The 26356-nt window shown below is 37.3% G+C and overlaps 1 protein-coding gene across 1 annotated transcript in view; it reads right to left on the reverse strand.

The window, feature by feature from the left end:
• The window catches only part of OCA2 (oculocutaneous albinism II), a 168635-nt gene that overhangs the window by 102161 nt on the left and 40118 nt on the right, over nt 1–26356 (reverse strand). The window contains exons 9-13 of the mRNA XM_008941656.1: nt 14001–14072; nt 13105–13170; nt 11977–12033; nt 10831–10955; nt 7164–7302 (exon numbers count right to left, since the gene is read on the reverse strand). Coding sequence (XP_008939904.1) covers nt 7164–7302; nt 10831–10955; nt 11977–12033; nt 13105–13170; nt 14001–14072 — 459 coding nt within the window. The remainder of the gene's footprint in view (nt 1–7163; nt 7303–10830; nt 10956–11976; nt 12034–13104; nt 13171–14000; nt 14073–26356) is intronic.

The following is a 26356-nucleotide window of genomic DNA, read 5'->3' on the forward strand; positions in this document are numbered from 1 at the left end:
AGACCTAGGATTAGAACTTGATCTCATTAAAAATACAGGTTTCAGCTTCATGAGCTGAAGAAAATCGTTCTTAGTTGCTATTTAATAGGAGATTCTTTGCCTCTTCTACTCACCAGCTACTAAAAGGTGAAACTGTATACCTGTTCATTCACTGGCCCTTCAACATAACTCAGCTACTGCCATTTCTTTTATGAAAATGGAAAGAAGACTCTACATGAATTGGAATAAGGAAATTTACACATAGCAACAAGAAAAAAAAATTAAATCCTGCAAAGGGTTAATATTTGTAAGACTTGCCCCCAAAGTATATAAAGTCCACACCCCAGATGTGTATTTCCTTAATTATAGCCATTTTACAACTGATAAGAAACCTAATTTTGGTATAGGCTGTCTCTATGATTATGGCTAAAAAGAAAGATCAGAATATTTTGTCCAGAAAAATCAAAAGCAAGGTGAACTTGACCTTTGGAAATTTCTCAGGTATTGACAATGTGCCATTAAACAGTTCAGGAAGTATGCAAAATAAGTGTTCAGTTTTGTATAGTCTCTATTATAGCCTAAGGAGAGGAAGCTGAAAGGAATTAAGCTGTAAAAACGCTGAAGATACACCAGCCAAAACAGTAATGCCTAAATCTGATTTAAAAAAAAAAAAAAGTATCCTCTGAAAAACAAAATGTCTGGGCAACTGCTGCTTGACGAGCAATAAAATAATCAGAGGTGGTCAGAAAGTACTCAAACCAGAACTATCAGAACCAAAAAAATTACTTTTGCACTAAGCCTAGTCTTTACAAAGAGCAGTGGAGAAGAAGCTTTTCTTAGGCTGGCAGCAATGTCCCCACATCACAAAGAAGGATGCCAGCTGCCAGGTAGAGTATGCCAGTAGAAATTTTCTGCAGAGATACTCAGGCATAGAAAAAAAGGAAATAGGAACATGAAGAATCCTTGGAAACACTGAAGTTTAAATATCTAACGTCTCCATCACATGTTAACAGAACTTGAATATAAAGAAGTGGCTTATTGCAAACAAACGCAAAGATTTACAAATCACTTGTCTCTATATTTTGAGCGTCACGGATTTCAGAGGAAAATAATTGTGTTTTGTCACTAAAATCTCACAAAGCAGAAGCTTCTTAAAAAAAAAAACAAAACAAACAAAGAAACAAACAAAAAAAAAAGCACAAGAAATGTGTCACTTGAAACCCACAAAACTAATTTTAATATGAAAAGGAAAATCACACCTAGAAGGCAGACTAAAATGCTGAGGTTGAGGAGGTCTCAGGTCTAACTGGTGAAAGGGATTGAAACAAGATGGAGATCACAATAATCTTTAGGAGAAATCAGGATTAACACAGCTTCATGATTTAAAAGTTGACATAGACAAGCCTTAAAAGTGATTTGCAGACACCCTCACAAGAGGGAAAAAAAAATTGTTTACCAGATTTTTGGCACCCTATCCAAGACCTTACACAAACATCAGAAAGTAGCTGAGCTGAGACTCAGGATTTTGTTTAAGTTCATGATATCACCCCATTGATCTTTCTTATCTCTGAGATCCCTGGGAGAAAAGAAAAGAAAATATGCTGCTCTGCTGTGGCTACTACTGAACAGCTTCCCAATTCAGCTGAAACAAATAATTTCCTAACATGAAAGGTGCTTATTTCAGGAAAGAGCGTGCATGACAGTGTTGCCTGTGCTAGTGCAAGGCTGGATTCAACCCTCTTCCCATCCCTTCTACAGGATTTTCTCCCCATTACCTCATTCCATTGATCCACAAAAGCCAGATTTCACACCAGACATTGTCAGGTAGCTAGGAGTCAACTGGCAGCCTCTGAAGAACTTTAAGAGACTGAAGGTTGTACATTGTACCACAGATACAAATGATGCAGCAGAGGATACCAAGATGGTGGCACAGTTACTTCATCAGCAGTTCCTTCTCTCTCTGCCACACCCTAGAAAGAGTATGCAACATCTCCACAGAGCCTACATTCATAGCCTTGGCTGTGGAGAACACATTTTATACCTCCCAAGTCCTCTGCACTGCTGGTGCCAGGATCCAGCACTGTAAAAACACATTAAAGTGCTTCACATGTCTGCTGCATACAACAGAAAGTCATTTTCATAAAGATTCTCTTTTTCCTGCAAAATAGACTGAAATAGAATTGACATGCACGGCAGGCAAGAAATACTTTCCTTCCAGGAGATTTCAGTCCATCAGATAAACACAATACATGCTTCAAATGTCCCTTACTTGAGGCTATGTTGATTTTGTTAAATTTCTACCGATCCCCAGTAAATGGAAAATCTAAAGATTTTGTTTTAGCAAGACAACAGCCTAAAGGTTCCACAGCATACAGACTCAGAGCTGAAATAGAGTGGGCATCTTTCCTTCATTTATAGTTTTAAACACAAGGTCAAATACTCCAATATCATATTAGGAAGAAGTATCATACCTAAAATATGAACTTTCTATCATCCTGATTTTTTTTTTTTCAATTGATTTTGGAGGAGTGAAATTAACATCAAATAATTCACTTTTCCAAAAGAAATCTGCCATTTAAGAGTAAAGAGAGCACAAATTATAGCTAGGTGCAGCAATTCAGGGAGCAGCAAATACTGTGCTCCTAGCCAGAATGCCCTTTACTTAGTATTTTGAAACTAATAAGATGAGGAAGGTCAAGAGTAATTTATTATTTCTACAGTGATTTAAACATCCCTTCTAGCTGAATGACTGAGATCTCCATTGTCTAAGGGGGAACTGCTCAAGACATCACTGAGCCAGAAATCACTGATGGTCTAACAAAGTTACACAAAGGTAATGCTTATCTGAGACACTGACAAACCTCCTTTTTTGTCTTGCACTATGCTTTTTAACGATTACTAAATGCAGGAATGGAAAAAAAAATTGAAATCACATAGAAAGCCATAAATTTTATTTCATATACCTCACTTAGGTTTTCATATTTTCTTGAGAAAAAGAATCAATGGAACATCAACAAAAAGGGCAGGAGTTCTGTAAATTGATTAAAAGTTTTAACAAGTTTGTATCCAGCAAACGCAACAAAAATAGCCTAGTAAGCGATGGGAATCCATTTTACAATCTGTCAGTGCTTGAAATACCTTTATGGATCCATATATAGGATTTTCTCTCTTTCGTTTTTCAGAAGTATCTACTTTTATTCATACATTTTGGTACTGCCATTTTTCATTAAATACAATCAACAATTATTGCATCATGCTAAATTTCAGCATAAAGGCTGAAAGTCTCCAAAAGGCAGAACAGGACAACCTGATGGCTGTCCATTTTCCGGGGTATTCCTGTTAAACAAGAGGAGTAGCTCTGCATGGGATGTTGAGACCCTCAAATCCTCAGCAAACATCAGATTAACAGTACAAGCTTTATCAGATGCTAACAAAGATGATAAATAAGAGGATATAATCCTAAGAGTGGCTAGCACTTTAAAAGTGCCTTTGCTTCTACCATTACCTCTTTTAGGCAGACTAAAGCTAAGTACACTAGTGTACACTGTGTTCAGACCAACGTTTTGCTCTAGAGACCTATTCCCCATCTATTCTCTAAAGAATTTGTAATCACAGCCTAAGGATAGAGCACAAGCAACTTCTGATTTCAAAGGTGTGACTGTAGATACTTGTGAATTCTGGAGTATAAAGGACTTCATGTTCAACCTTTCTGAAAGCAATGACCATTTTGAACCGGTTCATGCCGTCTTGTGCATATGAAATTAGAGTTCTCAAATTCTGAAGCACCTATCTTTTCAAGACAAAAATATAATACTACTATCAATAGGAAATCAATAGCAGTACTCTGAAGGCAATAAAAAATAAAAATAGTTTTGTATTCACTGAGTGAGTTTTCCATTTGCTCTTAATGAAAACTTTAATTTCCTTCCCTAAAATCACAACATAAATGCTATTTTGTGAAACTTCTCCCATCTCCAAATAAGAACAAGCAAGAGTATAACAAATCTTTCTCTCCCATTATGCAAATGTTCCACTGATTCCAGGCATGATTGTAGGGAATATGTCAGTATTATAAATTAACCACTGCTGCAAAGAAAAAATTCTTTTGGCATCCATTTGCATCTCAAAACAAATAAAGAGACTTATCCCTACATTTTAATGAGTAAACTGCAACAAAATGCTTATGTATTCAAACATATTTTTAATAAAATATTCTTAATATGACATGAATTTTCCCCAGAAAAAAGGGAGAAAAATATCTCTAGCACTACAGTAAACAAAGAGTAAAGCATTTTTAATGCTAAAACCCAACAACAACACCCAAAGTAACAAGGCTGCATTTCATTTTGAATTGATTTAAAAACCAAGGTTTCCTAAGAAAGTGTAAACTTGCATAATATCTTACTAGGGTGCTTTAGAGGTTGACAACAGTAAAAGATCAGGAAGACTGGTAAAACTCTCCTCCTGATCACACCTAACAAAATAGAAAAACCAGTCATCCACATAGTACAATACAATATTCATCCTCCTACAGAAGCAGTTCTCCACGTTCTCCCATACTTAATATGCAAAAATACCACTGAAAAGGAAGTGTGAAAGGATAAAAAGTGGTATTTCAATTACAATATCAAGGAGGAAAATTTCCTGGAATGGCAAAAATATGACTATAAAGCCAAAAAGAGGTAAAAACCATATTTTCCGTAGCAAACATCATACTAGATACTATTAAAAAATACTGCATGACATGGTGTTTCCAAAATACCCATATTCCATTCAAGAACTTTGATCTCTGAAACACATAAACCAAAACCAAATTATTTGATAGTAGACACCTCCATGCATTTGAGAGGCAGATTCTTGGTTGACTACTTAACCCTTCCTCACAACAGTCTTTGCTAGAAGTAGTTTCAGAAACAAGGCAATGTTTTTGGTTCTTCTTGTGAAAGAAAGAGAGCACGCTGGAGCAGGGGGACAGAAGTAGGGATCAAGGTCTCTGTTCAGCAGCACAGACTGTAAGAGGATGGTGCAGCTTCCCACCTGCCCTCACTCTTGACTTCACTCAGTTGCTCCTGCTAGTGCTTTTCCAGATAAATGTCCTTTAGAGGGGGTGAACGCCAAAGAGTGAGGCCATAAAGGAGTCCATGCTACTCAGCCTCAGTGCCAAGGATAGGTCTTTGGCCCTCTTTTGTTTATATACATGGATATTACAGTGGCAAATATAGGAAAGGAGGAGTACAAGTCCCATGGTCCTGTTTTTAAACTTACCTATTTTATTATGCCCTTTTTTCTGTGATGCAACAAAAGATCTGAAATCCATTCAGAGTGAAAACATTTGGAAAGCTTTTTTGCTTGTTTTAAATACAGTTATGTCCCATTTTCTAGGCTATTTAAACATCAGAGTTCTCCTAAAACTTTCAATATCTCATTCAAGAGAAATGTAAAATTGCTCCTTTTCAGTGTGATTGCTTAATTGCTTCCCATGTTTATAACCTCTTCTAAAGATTCTACAGAAACTATGAGTTTCTGACTATTTAGAAAAATGACCTGAACGGCGGGTATTAATTATTTGCTTTTAGAAAAGACTACTTAAAACTTGCACAGTTTTTATATTTAAAATTGTGAAATTTAGCTATCAAATCCTTAGCCAGGACTATTATAGGGTCTCCAAAGTCATCATGCAAACAAACTCATTGCAGCACATTTTAAATATTTTGAATGTAAACATTCAATTTATTAAATACAATTTTGATATCTAATTGTCAAAGACATTTTCCAACCTGGACAGAACTTAATTAATTTGAGTGTATGAAGTGAATCAGAAGGTAACCTTTTCTGGAACAGCAACAGACATATAATTTACTCAAAATTAAAAAAAAATCTAGACTTTTTTACTACAATTTCCTCATCCCACTTGCACAGGTATTTTTACACAAGCCTATACACTACACTGAATTCCTTTAAATTCATTTTGGTGTCTTATGACACCTGGCCAAAACAGAAAGCACATCTGGTGTCCCTACAGACTTGCCCACCACATTACTGCCCTTTCCATCATGCTGCTTGGTGGCGGTGGTGCAGGGGCAGACGGAAGCAGAGCTGCCTCATCCCAAGAAAGGCTGCTCCTTGCATCTGGGGCAGACTGCCTCCCTGCTGCCCCAGCACACAGAGATGGGTGATGCACCTGGGGAGACCAGGGAGCACAACGTCAGAGGCAGAAGCGGGGCTCTTGATGCCTTCCTGTTCAGGGGGGGCAGGGGTAGCTGAAGGCATGGAAAGCTCATGAAAACAGCAGCTCCTTGCAGAAGCTGAAAGGTAAGTGTGAACACTCATCATCAGTGGCTCTTCCTGCCCACAGGACAAAGAGGGTCATGGGAGTGGGAGGAGATGGTGGAGTCCTGCTGTCAGGTGTCTAGAGTCCTGCGGTCCCACTCAGCACCAGCCATCATAATGCCTTTTGGCATCAGTCACCCAGCATAAAGAAATCACAGAAGAGCCAAGTGTTGGAAGTTAAAATCTGTCATTGTAGCCTAGGGATATCAAAATATTGGCAGGAGGTGAGAGGTAGCTGCAGCCAGTGTTTCATGAGAGGAGTCCCCCACTCTCTTGTCACCACCCACATCCCCTTGGGCTATGACTGAAAGATAAAGTTGCTGCCTGCAGCAGACTCATGTGTTGCGTGGGTCTACAGGGGCAGTGAAGCCCCCCCCATGTTGTGGGGTTTTGCTTCTGGTCTTAAATTTCTGAAAAAGATATTGAATCAACCCAACATATTTAACTTTTGAGAGGAAGGCTATTCTGAAAAAAAAAAGTTTTGATTTTCCTCTTCAATTTCAAATTATTTTTTACAATTTGCTCCTTTCTCCTTACGGTCCACCATTGTTTTGTTTTGCTTCTTTCTTCACTTTGCCATTGACAAGGAAATCCTCCCTACCATCACTAAAAAAAAAAAAAAAAAGGAAATTGCTATTCTCAATCCATATGAAAAAGCCTATTCTTCTATTCTTCATACCAATTTTATCCCCAAAAGATCACTGTGTTCGTTCTACCTCATTGTCCTACTAAGAAAGAAATAGCACGGCAGAAAAAGTGGATTATGTTCTGTTTATATGGCTGTCCAGGTGAAGAGAAGGTGCGTAAGTCAACAGCACTTAAACACTAGGAACCAGACAGCTTGCAGCACCTACCTCCTTTCTCAGCTCCTGCTTTGAAACAATAATCACATTTGGAGGATCCCCAACAGCTGTGGCAGCCCCCCCAATATTTGTGAAGATGACTTCTGCAATCAGGACATGCCTAGGGTCAAGATTAAGAACTTCGCAGAGCCTGTGGTAAGAAGAGAACGCAATGAACCTCTTAGACTATGATTAAATTATCTTAAATCTTAAGTTTATAAACTTTACAAAATACAGCCATTTCACTGAAAAATTGCAGCATTCTAAACAGAAAACTGTTGTGTGTATATTGTTAAAGTTTCAGTTGTGCTACATGATGTGTGCTGCAATAATTATAGCCATATAAATGCAAAAATTATAGATTTTTTAACATTTATAATACAATAATTAATGGTTACAAAATTAACACATTTCTAAAAGCATTTCACTGAAAGTAATCAATTATTACAAGATTTGGACTACACAGAAAATAACATTTTGAATTTTCAACATCATGCAACTTCTTAAACCATGATCCCCAGGCTACAGTGACCTGTGGAAAACTATTCTGGGCAATCACTGGCTCTGCACTCAGCATCAGTTATTAACCTTCTTGTGGAGAGCAGCGGCAGAGGGTTGGCCAGGCAGCCTATTAGCCATGAATCATCTGTTAGGGTCCTCAGCTCTCAGCCCAGCTTCATCCGGTTTATTCTGTTCCTATTCTTCCCTTCCTCTAAAGCTTGATCATGAGTATTTCTATTTGCAATACCACAAGAGTAGAAAATACACGTTCCTGATCATTAAAAACTTTCAAGAAGCTTTTGGTAGTTCAAAAACATTTAATGCTTCTTTAGTAAGATGCTTCCTTAATAGGAAAAGGTAAAATGCCTCTTTAATAAAAAGCATCTTAAAGTGCTCTGGCAAATGTTGAGATTGACTCAGTAACCTCATGACTCATTTCAACTCAGAGACCACATAAACATAGTAATCTTCACACAGATTACTTCAACTCTCACAAAGTACATTTATGCACATATCTGGACAATCCACTCATTTCTGAAGCACACATTTGACTCTAAACTTGGGCCATGGTATTAAATGCTGAAAGTTAAAGTCACACCTAAGCGTTCTGGAATAAGGAACAACTGCTTTCCTGCTCCCAGCTTATCAAAGTGTTGCTCCAGTATCTAACGATGGAAGTCATGCTGAAATTATTGCCTCCTCTGCCTAACATGGGATGGTGAGAAGAGTGGGCAGCAAGAACGCTTTCTCGGGATTAGTTCTGCTGTAGTGCTGCCACGTTTCCCTGAAGGAAGAATTGAGCTTTACTGTTCAGTCTAAGTCTGTATTATTAAAACCTATATTTCAGAAAGAAAAGAATGTATTGCACAAAACCTTAACTTGATACATTTACCCTGTCAGCAAATGTCAACTCAGAAAAAAGTCAGATGACATATGTCAGCACATAAAAACTCCAGGACAAAATCAGTTAAAAAAGAACTATTTCCCCACAACACAAATTATGCAGTTAAAGGGTACTTCGTAGTTCAGGCGGCCTAACCATATCAATTGTACTTTTAATTTTAATCTCATTACTCCTCAATTTCAAAATGTCACCTTAGCTACTCCTTAGTGAATCTTTCTTTTTGATGGGCCTGGTGATAGCTTGAAGAAAGAACCTCAGATATACACCAAGAAAGGAAAAAGACTTTCTCTGTATAAAAACACCAGAATGTGCTGGCTACATGGTAGATTCAAACTTCTTCAGTTTACTTAAGCCTGGTAATGTAATTGCCCATGTGAACAATGTTTAGCCTTGTCCAGTTCCCAATAACAAAGCATCTTGAAAATAAACTATAGTAAAAAAGAGGTAGGTGTTATTTTTTTAATCATCTTACTACGAAATGCAGAATGAAAAAAGTATAATGTTTTACACCTTATTAATGGAAATATAAATCTTTATATTCATAGAGTCAGTAGAATTTTCTGCAAGCTTCATCTCCATGGCAATGACAGCACAGTGCAACATAGCAAAGCTGTAGACAACAGCTGAAGACAATGGCAGTAAGAAAAACAAAAAATTACCTCCAGCATAAAGCTTTTAGAAATAGACAATTATTTGGCTTTGCTAGGCGAGATAAAATTTTATTTTAGCTTTGATAGTGATTCACATACAAAAGTTTCCTGCATAACGTTTCCGCCTCTTCAGTGTTACAAACTCATTTAGTATAAAACTGAAATACTTAGTATACTATTTAGTATAAAACTCCAGTATTTAAAGGGTGGCTAGAAAGACAGGGGCTCTCTCTTCACGAAGAGCCACATGGAGAAGACAACGGGCAAAAAGTGCACAGCACACTGGGAGAGTTGAGGTTTCATGTCAACATAAGAAAAAGATTTTTTATTCTGAGAATAATTAACCACTGGAATAAATTCCCCAGGGACATGGTAGAGTTCCCATCACTGGAGGTTTTCAAGACATGACTGAGCAGGATGCTAGATACTCTCATCAAAGGCTCCCCTTGACATAAAATATTGGACCAGTTGGTATTTCGGGGTCACTTCCTCCCTGGGCTTTTCTATGATTCTTTGAAAACACAGTAACTGCTACAGTAGTTCTGCCTGTAGTCCATGATGCATTGATGTCTGGATTTCAATTCATTCCCAATTATAGTTAATTCTGCAACACAGCTAAAGAAAACCTGGTTTTTAATCGTTCCAGTGTTGCTTACTGCTAGAGGTGAAATTATTGACTGGAGTAAGGCAAAGTGATCTCTTTAAAATATAACTGAACAGCAGACAAAGAGAGTTTTTATCCACCAGCTGTTTACCAATCTAGAATAAATTCCACTTGCAAAATTGTTTCTTACTGCTTTTCACTACATTTTATAGTGGGAGCATATCTTAATAGAATTTTGTGTACTTTAATGTAATAATGGCTGCAAACACTACATCACTCAAGATAATTTTAAAAACACACTAGATCTTTCCAAAACTGGTTAACCATATTTGCCTGGCAGACACAGGTTAATCTCAGGTTAAATACTAATTTATAAGCACACCTTGATTAAATGTAGTTGCAAATCAAGTCATTAATTTACAGAAATCTGAAATAATTAAACTCACTGTTCCCTATTAAAAGTTCCAAATATCTAATCTCAAACTGTGGAATTAATACCAATGTCATGATTACCAACAGGGATAAAAATCAGAGTCTCATATTCTGAAATGAAGTATTTAGTTAGAATCTGGAGATTTTTAAAATTTGTCACTAATTTTAGACAGGATAGCAACTTCACTAAAACATAAATTACTATCTAAAAATGTATATTAGTCAGTAAAGAACAAGGCAGCTTTCATAAAAACTCTCCCTGCTTACAGGGAAAAAAAAAAACCAAACTCATCTTCTAGGGAACATTTGGTGCAATATGCTACTGCAGTTCAGCTATGGAGACAAACCAGAGTAGTTCGCTGCCAAGGCAGTACAGCAAGCTTCAGATATGTTCTCACTGTTATTACAAAGGGAAAAGGCAACTGATCCCTTTGAAAGTGTTAGCTCTTTACCCTACTACAATAGGGGCATTTGAAGCTTCGATTTCCATTTAGATGATCATTAAAAGTCCAAACAAGCATTTGGCACACATCTACTACTGATTGCTGGCCATAAAAGACCAAGTCCAAAACCATAACAATAAAGTACCTTATGGTTACTGGAGTGAAGAGCAGCATAGTTGTAACGTTGTCCAAAAATGCAGAAAGAATTGCAGCAATGAGGCACAAAAGTGTAATCATGGCCCACACCTTGCCTCTAGAGAACCGATATGCCTAATAAAGCCAAAGAGAAACAAAATTAAGGGACCTAATCCCTCCAGCTTAGTTTTCAAAAAAAATGATAGATAAAACTTTACCAAAGATGATGCAACAGTGAGCTTAGAGCATTTACTACTCCATACACCTCCAGCAGCACCCTCTTCCATAGTAATTAACTTTGTAAGAAAACTTTTTGTGGAAGTGAGCAAACGTTTTCCTAATGCAGAGGAAGAAACAAGTTTGAGGAGACAGGGTACTCCACACTTCCAGCCGTGAAGGAGGTCTGTGGCAGGAGCAGGGCTGAGCCCCCATTTCTGCCTGCATGCCTGGGGGGACTAAGGTGATTCAGACCCCCCACCCCCTCCACAAGCTGAGAAAACTTTCCTATCCTCAGAGGAGTACTGCTGGGGCTACACAATCTGGGCTTCTTTGTAGGCAGGGGTTGTGTCCTCTCATGGTTTGTTTAGAGGTTCTGTGCTCAAAGCAGTCTTCCTTGCCACTTATGTTTTCTTTTCTTCCACCCTTCTCAAGAAAATTAAGCTTTGCAGCAGATCAAGGAGTCCCTCACCATGGGTAATACTTGCTGTACAGCCAATCTATCAGCATTGCCATTTTCCTGTAATCTTTGGTTCTGCTAATGTGCAAAAGTCTGTGTCCATTTTTCATATGTGATCTTAAAGCTAATGATAGTTCCCATATTCCCTCTCTCCCACTGCCAGTTATAAATAAAGATTTCAGTTACAGAGGAACTGCAGTTCTGGGGAAGTGAGTGGAATAACTCAGCTTTATGTTGTCTATATGGTTGTGTACCCTACTTGAGGCCTTCACCTTTTTCCTGTACAGAATTGCCTTAAGGGCTTCCTTTCATCCCTAAGAGATTTTTCAAAAGTACAAGCCAATGACTGTTATTTCTAATGTGATAAGCATGCACTGCCCTAAGAAAGGCTCTTCAGAGATAGTACATGATGTAACAGATCTGATTAAGTACTAACTTGATTCATCCAGTACTAAATAAGTAACAAAAAGCCAAGCCTACCTTTACTGCACAGTAGTCAAAGAATCCAGTCTCTGAAAATATCGCCACCAAAACCATCTACCAAAAGATGAAGACAAAGAGCATAGCTTGCAACTGAATTATTACACAAGAAGAAAACAATGTATTTTGTGATGCTGACAGGAGTCCTTCTTCTCTGACACAGCTCTGAGGATCTCTTCACCTTCATTTTAGGATACCCACTACCACTGCCAGACACCTCTTGTTAATGCATCATATGGTGAAATTCAGTTCTCAGCATAAACAGTCTGTAAATGTCATGTTAGTCTGGTTGAATTTTATTTGTAGTGAGCAAGTGGGCAATCATACATTAAGTACTCAATGTACGTCCCTTATGTTGTTAATCAAGAAAAGCCAATAAGTGTGCTGGCTTTCTGCAGTAATGCTCTACAGAGTGCAGAAGACAGTGGCTCCAAAGAATTTCTTGTATTTTCCCACATTTGTGGGAGGTTTCCTCTCCTTCCATTCTTGCTCCTGACAGACTTTTTTTGCTTTTTCTGTGGGGAAGGTAGGGAGTAGTGTCAGGAAATAAGGAAAGCTCAGGATGGCAACAGATAAATTTAATTTTGTTGTGTTCTATATTTTGTGTTAGCGTTTAATAGCACTTGAACAATTTTTTTTACTACAAATAGCTCTGGGCAAAGTGATTAAAATAATATATTATTATAATCTAATCAGATATTTCTCTATTTCTGGTTTGCTTTTTTTTGTTCCAAACATGGCCCTGACTAAGAAAAAGAAAACTACTTTTCTGGAACAGTGTATTTGAGGAAGGTTTTGAGTAAACAAAATTAACAAGATAAATGAGAGTGATAATACCTGGCACTTAAACAGGACTTTCCATCTACAGACCTCTTGGATGCTTTTCAAATGTTATCAACACCATTTTACAGATTTTAAAAAAAAGAAAATGTATAGAAAAGATCAACATTTTTAAAAGGCTTCTTCAGAGAGGTCTGATCATCCTCCTTTTTGATAAATCTCTTCAGCCAAATTTTTTATCATCAATGTCTTAGAAAAGTACAATTAATGGAATTTTTAAGAAAGAAACACCTCTATATTGAATGTGATTATTTCAAGTACATTTAGAGCAAGATACATTTTAGGTACCATTCCAAACAAGAGCGCCAGTGTCTCATAATCAATCCACTCCACCACTTCCACCATACTTGGCCTCTGCAATCACAAAATACAATTACCAGTGAATGTCATGAAACACAACTTGTGATTAGCTATGAAATATAAATATACTTAATTTATGGAACTTTTAAATAAGCTGTGGTAGAAATTATTAAATGTTTCTACAAGGTACACAAAAAGAATTCTTTATTATTACAATTTTTTTATTATTATTACTAATTCAAAGTACTGCTAGCATCCTAAGTGGGTCGTTAACAAAAGTCTGCATTAGGCCTTTGGTTCATCTAGTTGTTCCTCGTGTAGCATCACAGAAATAAAAGACAACCAAATTCTATGGTACACCTCAGTTTCTTCTTGGTAAGAGAACAAAAGGATACCACTCCACCTGTGAACAAACTGAAGGGAATTTAAGGGAATATAGCAATGAAAAGAATAACAGATAAAATCTATCTGAGGTTCTGCTAAATATCAACTAAGAGTAGGCAGGGTGGAATCAAAAGGATTAGAAGGTGTAAGGAAGAGGTGTAATTATTTTGGGTAGGATAAGGCAAAGTGTTTCCATTTAGGTTCAGCCAATAACCTAACATTACTGAAAATAGCAGTGCTAAAGTAAGTCTGAATTAAGCTGAAAACAGTTGCACTCAGCTTCCTGCAAATTAGAAAAAAATAACTGACTTTTTTCTTCTTGTCTATACCCTGGGCTGATTTGTTTTCCCCAAGATGCTTCCCCATCCCAACATCTGCCCTACTATCTCTGTCTCTTAAAAAGCACTGCTCTGTCAGGTGCTTAATCACAGCAGGGCAAACAGAAATGTATTGTTCTCATACCCAGAAACAACCCGAGCACTGGCAGTTTGATAACTTACCTCTCCAACAGTGGCCAAGGCAGCTAAAGCTGCCAAAGAGCCCAGCATCGCTGCAAGGGTTCTGTGAACAATCTGCAACAAAGAGTGAGAAAAGGAAAACAGTTCCTGTAGCTGATTCTTTTCTTGGTTTGTTTGGGGTTTATTTCTGTATTCCACCTCACCTCCCTTCAAAAAGATATGACCAGAGAATGGCTGATTACTTTGCATCACTATACGATGTTATTGTTTAAAAAAAAAAAAAAAAAAAAGAAAAAAAAAGAAGAAAGAAAAGCCTGAGTGACTCAAGAAGGAAGCTAATTCATCTTCCCTAACTTAAGGATCAAAAAGCCTTGTTCTATTGGCTTCCCTTCACAGCCCATGGGAGGAAAACACAGCCCAAGAGGTGATCCACCTCATTATAGCTGGTCGTTCATCTCCTATGTCTGCAAAGCAATTCCCAAGCAAGTAGCTCAGAGCTGAAGCAGATGCAGGCTACAAATGCACACAGACTTGGAGTTTCCAGGTCCAATTTGTGGCTGGGGCACAGATAGATGTGTCAAGCCTGTACACCTGTTTTCTGTCTCACACACACAAAGTTCTTCCTTCATAAAGCGTTTTATGACATCAGCATTTTCTCTATGAAATGTTTTGGCTTCAGGAAAGCCAAAGTCTCCTCAGTTCCTCAAAAGCTTCTTTCACCAGTATGTAGTCCAAACCAGCCTTGAACAGTGCTTTTCCTCCAAATCTGACAGTTCTCTGGCACACAAGCAATGCATCTCAAAACAGCATCCAAACCTCTGACCACAACATACATTCATTTAATACTGCAACAATTACTACAGTGTATGGATATTTGTCCATATCTATGTATCTAATGAATAAATTGCAATTAAAATTCTCAAGGGGAAAGTATAAAAGCAAATATACATTGAAAATGCGGTTTTTTTTCTTCCAAGTGTTCTTTTGTACTTATATAAACCACCACGTCTGGAAGATCACAGATTGTATAAAATAACTCACTTAAAATAAGAATATAATTAATGAAAATCACTGTACAAAAGAGTAAATCTAATTAACAGCAGTTACTATTAATGTGTTTAAATAATATTCAGACACAAGTTAGAATTATTTCTGAGAAAGAAATAAGGCAGTGTAGAAATGCTTAATTTGCTGCTAATTTCATAAGAAATATTTTTCTGAAAAGAAAAAATAGAATGTGGACATCAAGGCCCTCTTTCCTGCTTGTAAAGGAAAAGAAAAAAGGAAAGATTTGCCTTTGGTTTTTCTCCTTGAACATAAATTTTTAACAGTAATATTGAGCAACTAAGTATTTTACAAAATTACTAGAAAAATAAATATATAAATAACTAACTTTGGAGTCAGAAGAAAAATTGGTCTCATTCTCCTATGGTCTTCTTCAAAATGCCCTGCAGAACAGCCTATTCATAGTGATACAGCAGGAGATCACATCAAGGGTTTTGTGTCTTAATGATGTTGCACAGACTACAGCTCCTACCAGCTCCCACAGAAATGTGTGTGATAAATCACGGTTTTATCTTCAATTTCCAGTTTCAGAGCAGTGATATGAACACACGGGTATGGCCCTTCTGATTCTGCAAAGGTGGAGAGCATTTAATAGCATTCGATAGTTTGTGTGGCTGATGATGGGGTGCAGCAATTAGACCTTACAGTTCTCTCCAACAAAAGGCATGAAGCAGAGATGTCAGCTGGGGAAGATCAGCTTCTAACCAGGGCAAAGTAACTTCAAGGGTAAACTGATGGGAAATCCTCAGCCATCCTCAGACTGGAGGCTTACTGCTCCTCTGATCACCACTCAAGACAGATAGCTCTTTGGCAGTTCTCGAGACAGTTATCATGAGTTTTCTGAGATTTTATTTGCTTTAGATTTTTTGCGTAATTCCACATAAGCATTTTTGTTGTCACCATTGTATACTTAATTGCATAGTGTTGACTGCATTTTTCAGTTTCCAAGAGTTTGCTATCACCTGTAGGTGACATTTACTTTAATTTCTGCAGAAAGATAGTGGGTAATGCTGTACCAATCGAGTAATATGTCAGTTCCTTCATCTTAGTGATTTTTCAAGAAGGATATAAAAAAGTATATCCTGAAGAATGAAGAAAGATTATTCAGGTGCAAGGACCTATTACAAAAAAACTTGCCAAAAGTATAACTCTTCGTTCCAAGAAACTATCAAGTGGAAGTTGCACAGTAACAAAGCCCAGAAAGCACACATATAATCTCTGAGAAATAAATATTCAAAAGCTGAGATCTGGGGAGGCTTAGGAAAGAATGGATTACTCTTCAATTTTCTTTTCCTTTAAAGCAGACACCCCAAAAAAATAATATATTTGTAAAGGCACTTTTAAAAGCTTAAAAAGGGAGAAATCAAAAGAGTTGTAGGTTCTAAGCTGTGACAATCTTTGAACCACAGTTCTGTCTAATACATATTTGGAGTACATTATATTAGGTAAAACTCCATTATTATTCTTTTGGAAAATAGTATGGATCTGATCCAAACCCTTTTTAAGTCTGGCAGGCTCAGTATAACTTCAGAATTAATCTCAGAGTGTATCCATAAACAGAAGCTGAGGTACAGAATTAAAATAAATCTGAAATAAATTAACACAGAGATTTAACACCAGGAAATTTGAGAGATTTTGTGGACTTCTAAATCTGAAGACATTTTGAAAGATTCAGTGAGAAATCATCTGTGTTGATCTGATCCTCCTCATGCCTGAGGAACTGCACACCTTTGTGCATTCTCTAGTAAGCAAATACAGTTACACTGAAGGAACCCCAATTCATAACAAGTTTATCTTTCAAATAGGAATTGCCTGTAGGATAACAAATTTGTATTGACTGCATCAGCCTGACTGGGCAGACTTTTCATTTTACAAGCTAGGAAGGGAAGCAGACGTTAAATGGTGGGCCAAAAGTAACTTCAGTAGCAAGGACGACCTAACCCAGGTACAGGACTCAGTCTAACGTGTCCTCAGCAAAGATACCTGAAGTACTTAATACCTCTTGTGGATCTTATTATGGTACCTGCTTTTTTTTCTCTGTTTCATCTCTCCTTTTCATAACCCACCTCCCAGCACTGATAAACTCTTGCCTGGACCACTGTTCAACTACACAGTATTCATTCCTTTGACAAAAAACATCCCTGAATTTCTTTCCATCCTGCATATCTCATAACAGCTCTTCTTCTGTCTCATCTTCCATTCTCTCTCCAACTTGCCTCTTATCTGCATTTCTGTTTCCACTCTCTTGCACATAAATACCTCCCCACATACTCCCATCCTCTCTGGCCCTTCTCATTTTGTCAAAGCAATATGTCAAAGTGATCTCTTATTTTCTTCTCACTCTTGTTTCTTCCATCCCACAATTTGATCCTGACGTTTCCGTGATTCAGTCAGTTTTAGCACACACTGTAAAATGCACTTCTTATTAAAGCTCATTGCCTGATTTTCTGGAATGGTTTCTTTAAAAAAGAAAATAAAAAAACCAAACAATGGCCATTGAGGTAGAAAAGAGAGCAGACAATGAAGACACCAAGCTTTTAGTCTATCAATTTGCATGTTAGAGATCCCCACCTCCCAAGCCAGCTAACAAGACTTATTATCTCTTCACAGAAAGGACCTCTTCACCATCAACATCATGATTATTTTTGTTTGAAGATTACCTAGCAGTGCTGACTTAATGAAGCAGCAAAAGATGGTGCTTGCCCTTTAAAAAGGGACAGCTAACTCAATACAGACTGCTACTGAAAAAAATGCAGCCCAGATTTCACTCTTCACAGTGCACAGTTTGGTTGTGCTCACTGATAGAGGATATTACTAGGCTGAGAACAGAATAGATTTCAAAAAAAGGGAACAGATATTTATAAAATTTTAGATAAGTAATGAGAACACCCAAAGCTACAACAATGGAGGCTCTTAAAAATAACGTCAACATGTAAACAGATGTGATGATAGCAACATCATAGGGTCATGCTACAGGGTCATTTCAGAATGGGCAAAGATTAGGAAAAACTTCTATGGCTATTTTGCTTCATAATTTTCTGTAGAAAGTTTATCTTGTGACTACTTGATGTGTGATAAACACAATGTGCTGAATGATGGTTCTGTGTGATAGTTTTCATACTCTTATTGAGGAGTCAATTTTAAGGTAAGAAATGATAGCACCCCAAATCATTTATGTCACAAGTCTTTGTGCTTGATATTCATTAAAAATATACATTTCCAGAGTTATGATGCAAAGTAGATTTAGACAACCTAGACCTTCTTCAAATTTAAGTTTCTTTATCTATCTGAAAGTGCTTTAGAATGTTTGCATAGTTTATCAAATCTTTTGCTAGACTGCAACAGTATCATTATACAAATCATTAAGAATTCCAAACACTTATCTTGTACAGTGCTCCAGGAGGTAAAATGAAATTAATCATGATGACCTGTATGCTATTTCAGATCATAAATTTCCTAGCTGAAATCTAGGGCATGCATATTTTCAAAATGTGCTTCTGAAAATATTTTATAAACAATGCACATACCAAATATTTTATTTCCACAAGTCCCTCTTTATAAGTGAAAAATGGCAGTTGAAAGATGCCTAACATTGACCTTAAGGTAAAGCTTCAAATGCAGCCCCAATTCATATCAATTTTTTTTTCCTCCAGTGAAACCTGTTACATTAAACTACATATCCTACTGAGAAATTAATTTTCATTTGATAGAGTGGCAGCATTGCTGCATTTCAACTGGAGATGGTTGTTTCGAAGCCTACATCCACATAGGGGTTTTATGTATTTTCCACCTACCTCCAGAGCAGCTGAGACTTATCCTATAAAATCAACATCCAGATCCCTCTTAGACTTTATGAAGTCTCTAGTTCAATTCTTTATTCTCATGAGAGAAGGAGGGAGAGAAGTAAAATTTGCTCTAGAATAGCTTTGTTTCTGACTTGCTGTTTTTATAAGTGTTTATTGGTTTAAAAGTAAATATTTTCAGCAGTGGAAGAGGTTTTCCTTAAAGAGTTTTTTTTTTCTTAAAGATAATCCAGACAATATTTGACAGCAGAAGAGGAAGGTCAATAGAGCCAGACATATTTATTTTATTTTCTTCACGCTTGTCTATATTAAAGGAACCATGTAACCAGTCCCAGTTAGTGAAGGCATAACAAGACACCTCCCCTTCGGCTGGTGATGGCAGATGGTGCTTTACATCCTCACCTTGGTTTGCTCCCTAGACAAGCTCTGCAGAAGCAGTTCTGCAGCTTCTTTGGCCACGGGGCACTCTTCTCAGCACATGGGAGCCCCTTACAGAGGATGTGTCTCAATAGCTAGTGCAAAATGGATGATAATGGACAATGAATTGCCTTAGAATTACTTAGTTAAACAGCAGCAAGTAAATTCTGTAGAGATTTTAATGAAGCAATGTGGATCTGCTTGACATAGCTTAGAAAGTATGACACTGATGCAGTATTCCAGGATGGACTAAAGCAGCTCTTGAGGCAAGCACATAGGGTACAGCAGCTGAAAGATGACAAGCTATAAGGATCCCAAAGCAACTACAAGCATCACAAAAATCAATGACAGTAATAACAGCTATTTATATTTTCATCTTCAGATTTATATCTATATATATTCTATACATGTAGACATGCAAATAAAAAAATTTTACACTAGGATAAATTTTTAGAAAACCTTATTATTAATCTCATTTTTTAAAGTCAAAACATGTCAAAACTGCATCACTGTAGGTAAGTATGCCTTGCTTGAAAAACAAACACACACCCCCCAACCCTGGACCAACAGCTCACTAATTTTTACAAGAATTCAGTGGTGACTCAGTATAATAGTACTACCATCTGCATGAAATATGTGTCCAAGATCAGTTAAGAGCACAGACTGGAGAAGTGACAGCAACATCCAGTAACATCTGATAGTTTAGAGAGCTTCTCAGAGTCAATTTTTAAAAGTGAGAGGTTTTATTTTCAATGAATTTGAGGGGTTTGCCTTAATATGAAATTAGACAGAGGCAGAGATGAATGAGCTGATGTTCTGTAAAGCAGGGCCTTGAATCAGGTCAGATTAAGAGAAAGCAGAGCCCTGTGGAAAGACAGGATGCTGATCATTTTTACGTGCCAAGGCAACTCACTCCTATAATATTTTAATTATAAAAAACATTTGCTATAGGACTAAAGTAGAGACATCTGGTCATGAGCCAGTAAAGGACTAATACTGCTACCTAAAAGATGTTGAACAGACCACTACTGTGGGTTGACATGACAAAGAAGCAAAAAGCTTTCAGCCTTGAAAGACGGTTTCACAAGGGGCAGTCCAGTCCTGCAGCACCCATCTCAGCAGGCCTTGCTGCCCATCGACTCCACATGCCTTGATATCATTTCCAAGGTACACCCTCGTTTTTATGTCCTAAAGGCATTAATTGTGAGGACTGCAAGACCCTCATTGTATCTGCATTTTCAGGATGTTTTCTGAAACTGAAGATGTCACCAACTATATTTCCCCAATTATCTCAGCATCCTCAAGACTAATGAGACTGTGAGTTTCTAGTGAAGAAATTACTTGGAGAATATCACAAAAGTCAGGAGCAAATGTATTTCAGTTTCTCTGTGTCAATCTTTGTCAGCCTTCTTTTAATATTAGGGTAATACAACCGTACAGAATTACAGCCATACTTTCTGAGCAACAGTGTGGGAAACTGCAGCTCTCACAGTACCTTTACCTTTTGGCTCTAGCCAGCAGTTCCTCTGGAGATGCTTTCATCCCTGATATCACCTCTATTTCTAACTTTAGCTTGCCTTTTTTTTTTTTTTTCTTCTTTAGATCATGCAATTGCACCTACCCCTAAGCCTGTCTCCTGCACTCTTTCATGTTTGTTCATTCATTTTTGCCCTTGCTCTTGCTGAAGACATCATTTGAGGCCCTCAAAAAAGCTGAGTGGTTCCAGTCCCTGTTCTGTGCATTAAAAGTGTGTTCTAACACCTTGTTAAAATTTGAAGGCTTCATGGCTCTCTTCCCCTCTGGTTGCTGTAGGCAGGGTAGAAGCTGAACAGCAGCATTCAATTAAGCCAATTTAATGTTCTATTGCCTGTCTCAGAAAGGAGAAAATCCAACCTACAACATATATAGTATGCAAGGCAGGGCAACACATTTGGGCTTGACATTCTTTCAGAAATAGAACGAAATACAGCTCAAAACTAGTTTCAAAAGGCAATAGAAAATGGAAAATGAATGTTTGGAAATTAGTTTTTGCTCTTAGTGTTGAAACTATGACTCTATTCTTGCAAAAAAAAATAGCATTTTGCAAAAAGTGGAGCCTGAGTGATAGCATCTTTTAGAGCAGAAAATCCTACCAAATCCTTAGAACAGCAAGCAGCACCATCCAGTGGAATTTTTTTCCTATGAAGTTCTTAATTAAGGCTAATTTACATACTACAGAAGTACTGCAGCACCCAAAAGATGATATTTTTCCTTAAAGTACACATTCAGAGCAGAGCCAGACTTCTATCAAAACAGAGCTAACAATTAGACAGGCAATAGTTGGTGTAAAATCAATATTCATTTTGCATTAATAATACAAAACCACTCTTATAAAATATCAAGCTGGGATCCAGTTGAGGATTTTGCTTGTTGTTATACTGTATTTTTGTTTTAATTTAAAGTTATCCTGTCCTTGTCCTACAACACTTGGCTTACTTTACAGTTTCTTTGTTGCAATTGCAGCAGGTAAAAATGACTGCAGTTTATCTTACTGGTGCTGGCTCTGTCCTGTTGAAGCCTCCTTGGTGGCAGCGACTCTGTGGTAGAAATCCCAGCACTTCAGGGGTACTAATCTAATGTTCCTCATAAGGAGAAACTTGTAACGCTCCTGTATAGCTGCTTTAAAGTCATTTTAAGCCTCTCAAAAGGCACAAAGGTAAAAATGCATAGAGGCCACATCCTCTTCCTAAATCAAAGAAAAGCAGGGAATGGCCATAAGCCTTGATACTTCATACTGCTTAATTGCTAGCTCAGTCACAAGTTGTTCTCTCTGGGAGAACATCTAGGGTGCCATTTGGTGACTATTTCACTCCAGGGGACAGGACAGATGGATCTGCCCCATGCCTGGATCCCCTTGTTCAATCCAGTCCTCCAGCACCTATCTCAGCAGGCTTTGCTTCCTCCATCTGTTCCGTGTGCCTTGATACCATTCCCAATAGTTTATATGGTCAAAGCATTATCTGTGGGGATGGCAAGACTGCCCTTGTTATATTGCTCATTTTCAGCTGTGGAGAAAAAAATAAAAATTTAAAAAAAAAAAAAAAAAATAAAAAAAAAAAAAAAAAAAAAAAAAAAAAAAAAAAAAAAAGAGTGAACTTCTGAATAGTAATGGCACTTTAAGGTTATGGGGACTCCAAACCAGACCCACAAGCACACACTGCCTAGGAAGGATTCAGCTAGCATCCAGCCTTTATGGTTTAGGTTTCACACAACCCCAAGAGTCACAACACTTATTATTTCAGCCTCAGGCTGGGAAGTTTGCTCTAGAGATCCTATCTCTTGGCTTCATTTCTACCTCTCTATAAAACACTGCAGGTAATCAAGACAACACCAAGGCAGCCTTCGCTCTCCTCCAGTTAGGACCAGTAGTCTCTCAAGGAAGGAAAAGTGCACAGGAGAGCACCCTTGCTCTGCTGGAAGCTGGCCAGCACACCTAGGGACACTGGCTTTCCTGCTCTGCCTCAATCTTTGGCTCTTCTGCTCCCTCCCACCCACAGACAGGAGAGCAATTTTATTCTTGACCAGGGAGGTATGGCTTGGACTCTACCAAAAAGGATAGATGGTTTGTTCTGGTAATCTGTCCCTAATTTTCTTACAACTCCTATAGCAGTGTTTTAATTCCTCTTCACAATTTTTCTGTCCTGGCACAAATGAAAGCAATAGCAGCAGGAAATCCCACAAAGGCCAGGGAGAGCAGCAGCTGCAATTTTCTTTCTTACACTGTCTTTTCCAATAAAGGCTATAGATTTTCTTCTGTCTCTTTGCTACCAATCTTTTGGTAGGATACATGTAGAGGTAGGAACACTCTAATCCACACTCTTCTCTGTCTATATTTAAAGACAAATCAATATGAGAATGGATGGGATGTGAGAAACCGTGCTGAGTGAGCTGATCACTAGTTTCTGTGGCTTTCCTTATTAGGAAAAAATTCTCCCTTAAGAGAAGCCTATCTACTGCCATCACTTAGTACGAAGTTTTCTATACCAGTGAATATTTCTTCTGTTTTCCTTTTCCCTCTCTGAAGCATAATCTTCTGTGTGCAAATAAATAGCCTCATTAATGGAAATAAGCAAAAACTGGACTGTGTGAACATAGACAATGGTAGTAAAAAACATCTTATTTCATTTGTAAAAATGTTTCCTGTGAGGAAACACTGGTTCAGCCAGCCCACAACACTAGAAAAATGGTCAGACCAAACTACATAAAGGTTTTGCTGTCTGCAGCTAATTTCTGCTGGTTAGATGCTATTAAATATCACTCTGCTTTGAGTTAAAGAAATTAAGCTTGGGGGATGTTTATTCATAATTTAAGCTAGTTAATAATGGAAAAGTAATATGGAGAGAAATGGACAATCTCCATTTCCATTAATGTAATAAAAATTGTGATTATAAGCCCATACTTCACGCTAGTAAGAAGCTAGAGCTTTTAAGGCCAAATCTTGCACTTTCAAGTATTTGTGTTTTAAGGAGAACTAGAGACATGTTAATGTTATTCAAGATGTCAGATCATTAAAATGCCATTTGAAAGATCCTGGCAAGATCTCTCTTAGAGCTGCCTACAAGACAGGATATGAAACTAAATTATAGCTCTTGTGATAAAACAAGCCCCATGAAAGCTCTCACAGAATTCCTGATACTTACTGGTATCACTTTTCTGCTGTTTGATGTGTTATTATTGTATCTTTTTTTTTTTTCAATTTAATAAACTGAATGTTATTCTGACTTTTCTCCTAAATAAAATGTTTTATAAAGTAGCTTTAAAAAGGCCATTACCTTCATATTTGGTTTTTTTCTGGCTCATTTAAGTGCCATAAACAGCTAACACTCTATTTTAATCCACAACACAAAGCAAATATGTTATTAAAGGAAAATATTGGACAAGTGAAAACGATAATAAATTCAAATTAATGAGCTCTGCCTTTTAATAATATTTAACATCTCTAATTAGCTCCAACACAGCTGCAAATAGGCAGTTAATAATTACTAATAAGAGCTTTATCGACTCAAGAACCTTTTCTAAATACCAGTAAAAGTTATATAACAGATATTTTAAGATATAGACAGGCAGATTTCTTTTCAGGGTAACTAGTATATTATTCCATTCTCTGCGTACACAGACACAGGCAAAAGGTGAGAAAACAAAGATCTCATACTGTATTGCAAAGAGGAAACAATGAGATTTTATCCATCCTACTTTTCTTTGACTGTGCTGTACCACTGGAAACAACCATATGCCACTGTTTATTGAATCTTAGTGAACAGGGTGTAAATAGCTGCTTCAGTTATATACATAGAAAAAGGCACTGTTAGAGGTGGAGTGGAAATCAAAGAAGGCAAAAACCAAAACACACTCTTAACTGAAAGAACAAAGGTGTTTGGAGCAGTGTACCAATTAAATTTTCTAAAATTTTTCAAGTTCACAGTCAAGAGACTCAACATTTTGAGGATCAAACCTAGAAATAATCTTTCTTGCAATACACTGTGCACTGAGTTAGTACAGAAACATCAGCTTGGAACTCTGTACCTCAGCGCTTTACAGCAGATGTCCCCATAGACCAACGTGAAAATACACTTATAGCCCATTTTACCTGTGTTCCTTAGTAATCCTGAAAGGTCAGGTGGTAGAGGCAAGGTCAACACAGGTAAACATGGCATACAATTTTTTTTTTATAACATGCATTTGTTTTAATTTCCTGTGAAGTGTAAGCTTCCAAGAACAAAATTAAATACTTATTGTTTTCAGTAAGTCTATAAAATAGTATAGATTAAATTAATTCAATAATACCACAAGAAGTAGAAATTTTCTTTTCTCCTTTCTCCTCTGGGAGATGGGAAGGGGACAGAAGACTGAAATGCAGAGAGGGAACTGTTCAACAGTTGAAGAAAAATCAATTGCAAGAGAATGGATGTCTAGTTACTGAAGGAAAGGAAGATTACATGGGGAGAAAAAAAAAAAAAAGAAAGAAAAATCCCACAGATTTCAAACAGAAAGCATAACTAAGAGATGTCCATCTAAAAAGAGTTGAAATCAATGTACAAAAATTTCAAGGAGCAGACTAGAATAATGAAGTAAGATAATATTTGTGGTAAGCATAAAAAAGAAACATTAGAAATTAAAGAGGAAAAGGAGGCATCTTCTTTTACTGGAAACATATTTGTGGTTTATGAACACATACTACATAAGGAGTTTGGAAAGAAACAAGATTTAAAATAAATGTCTGAAGTAACAAGGTTCAACAGCTTAACGTGTTTTCTGAACACCATGTTGTGAGACAGTAAAGCTTCTCCACCAGCAAGGACTGGTACTTGACATACATTGACCTCCTAAAACTTTGAGGACAGAAGCAAACAGCTGTCTCAAAGCAGAATTTATCCTGTGTCTGTACAGCAGTGCAAGTATGAAGATGACCATTTACAGTAAATGCACTTCCTTTTCCAAACACAATCTCTTACTTCATCTGCTTTTCCCATCACCTGTACCTGCAGCAGAGAGAAGCTCTTGGAGCTTGTTCTCCCACATGCTCCCTGGTGACTACAGTAGCAAAGGGTAATGAAGGACTAAAAGATGAGAACAGTGGCGTTGAGGAGGCTGAGGGCACAAGATCTATGATTCATGTTTGGGGAAAAGGGCTATGCAGGAGGAGCAAGAGGCACAACTTCAGGTGGCTTTCGTGAGTTGTAACAGATAAAATGCTTCCTCTTTCTTCATCATTATCTGAAAATATGTGCTAATATAGATCTGAAACTTGTTTGGGTGCCCACACTGTCTGAAGTTGAACCTGTATTGCCAGCGATAATGAATAAAACACAGGAAACTAATAAAGACTGATAAAAGACAGGCAGCAGCAACACCAAGAATGAAAATCCATGAGAAATCACTCCTGCAGCAACACCAATTGATTTCTCTAACAGTGATAACTGCTAATGCAATAGAAAGTGCAATGTGTTGAGAAAACAGGACTTCAGGCACTGAACTGAGAAATGTGGAATAAAGTCTAAGCCATTATTATATATCCTCACAATATTAACATCCATCTCTTGCAAGAGATCTGTGAAAGAACCAAAAAACAATCCA

This window comes from Merops nubicus, unplaced genomic scaffold, assembly GCF_000691845.1.
Source record: "Merops nubicus isolate BGI_N331 unplaced genomic scaffold, ASM69184v1 scaffold2316, whole genome shotgun sequence".
NCBI classification, from domain to species: domain Eukaryota; kingdom Metazoa; phylum Chordata; class Aves; order Coraciiformes; family Meropidae; genus Merops; species Merops nubicus.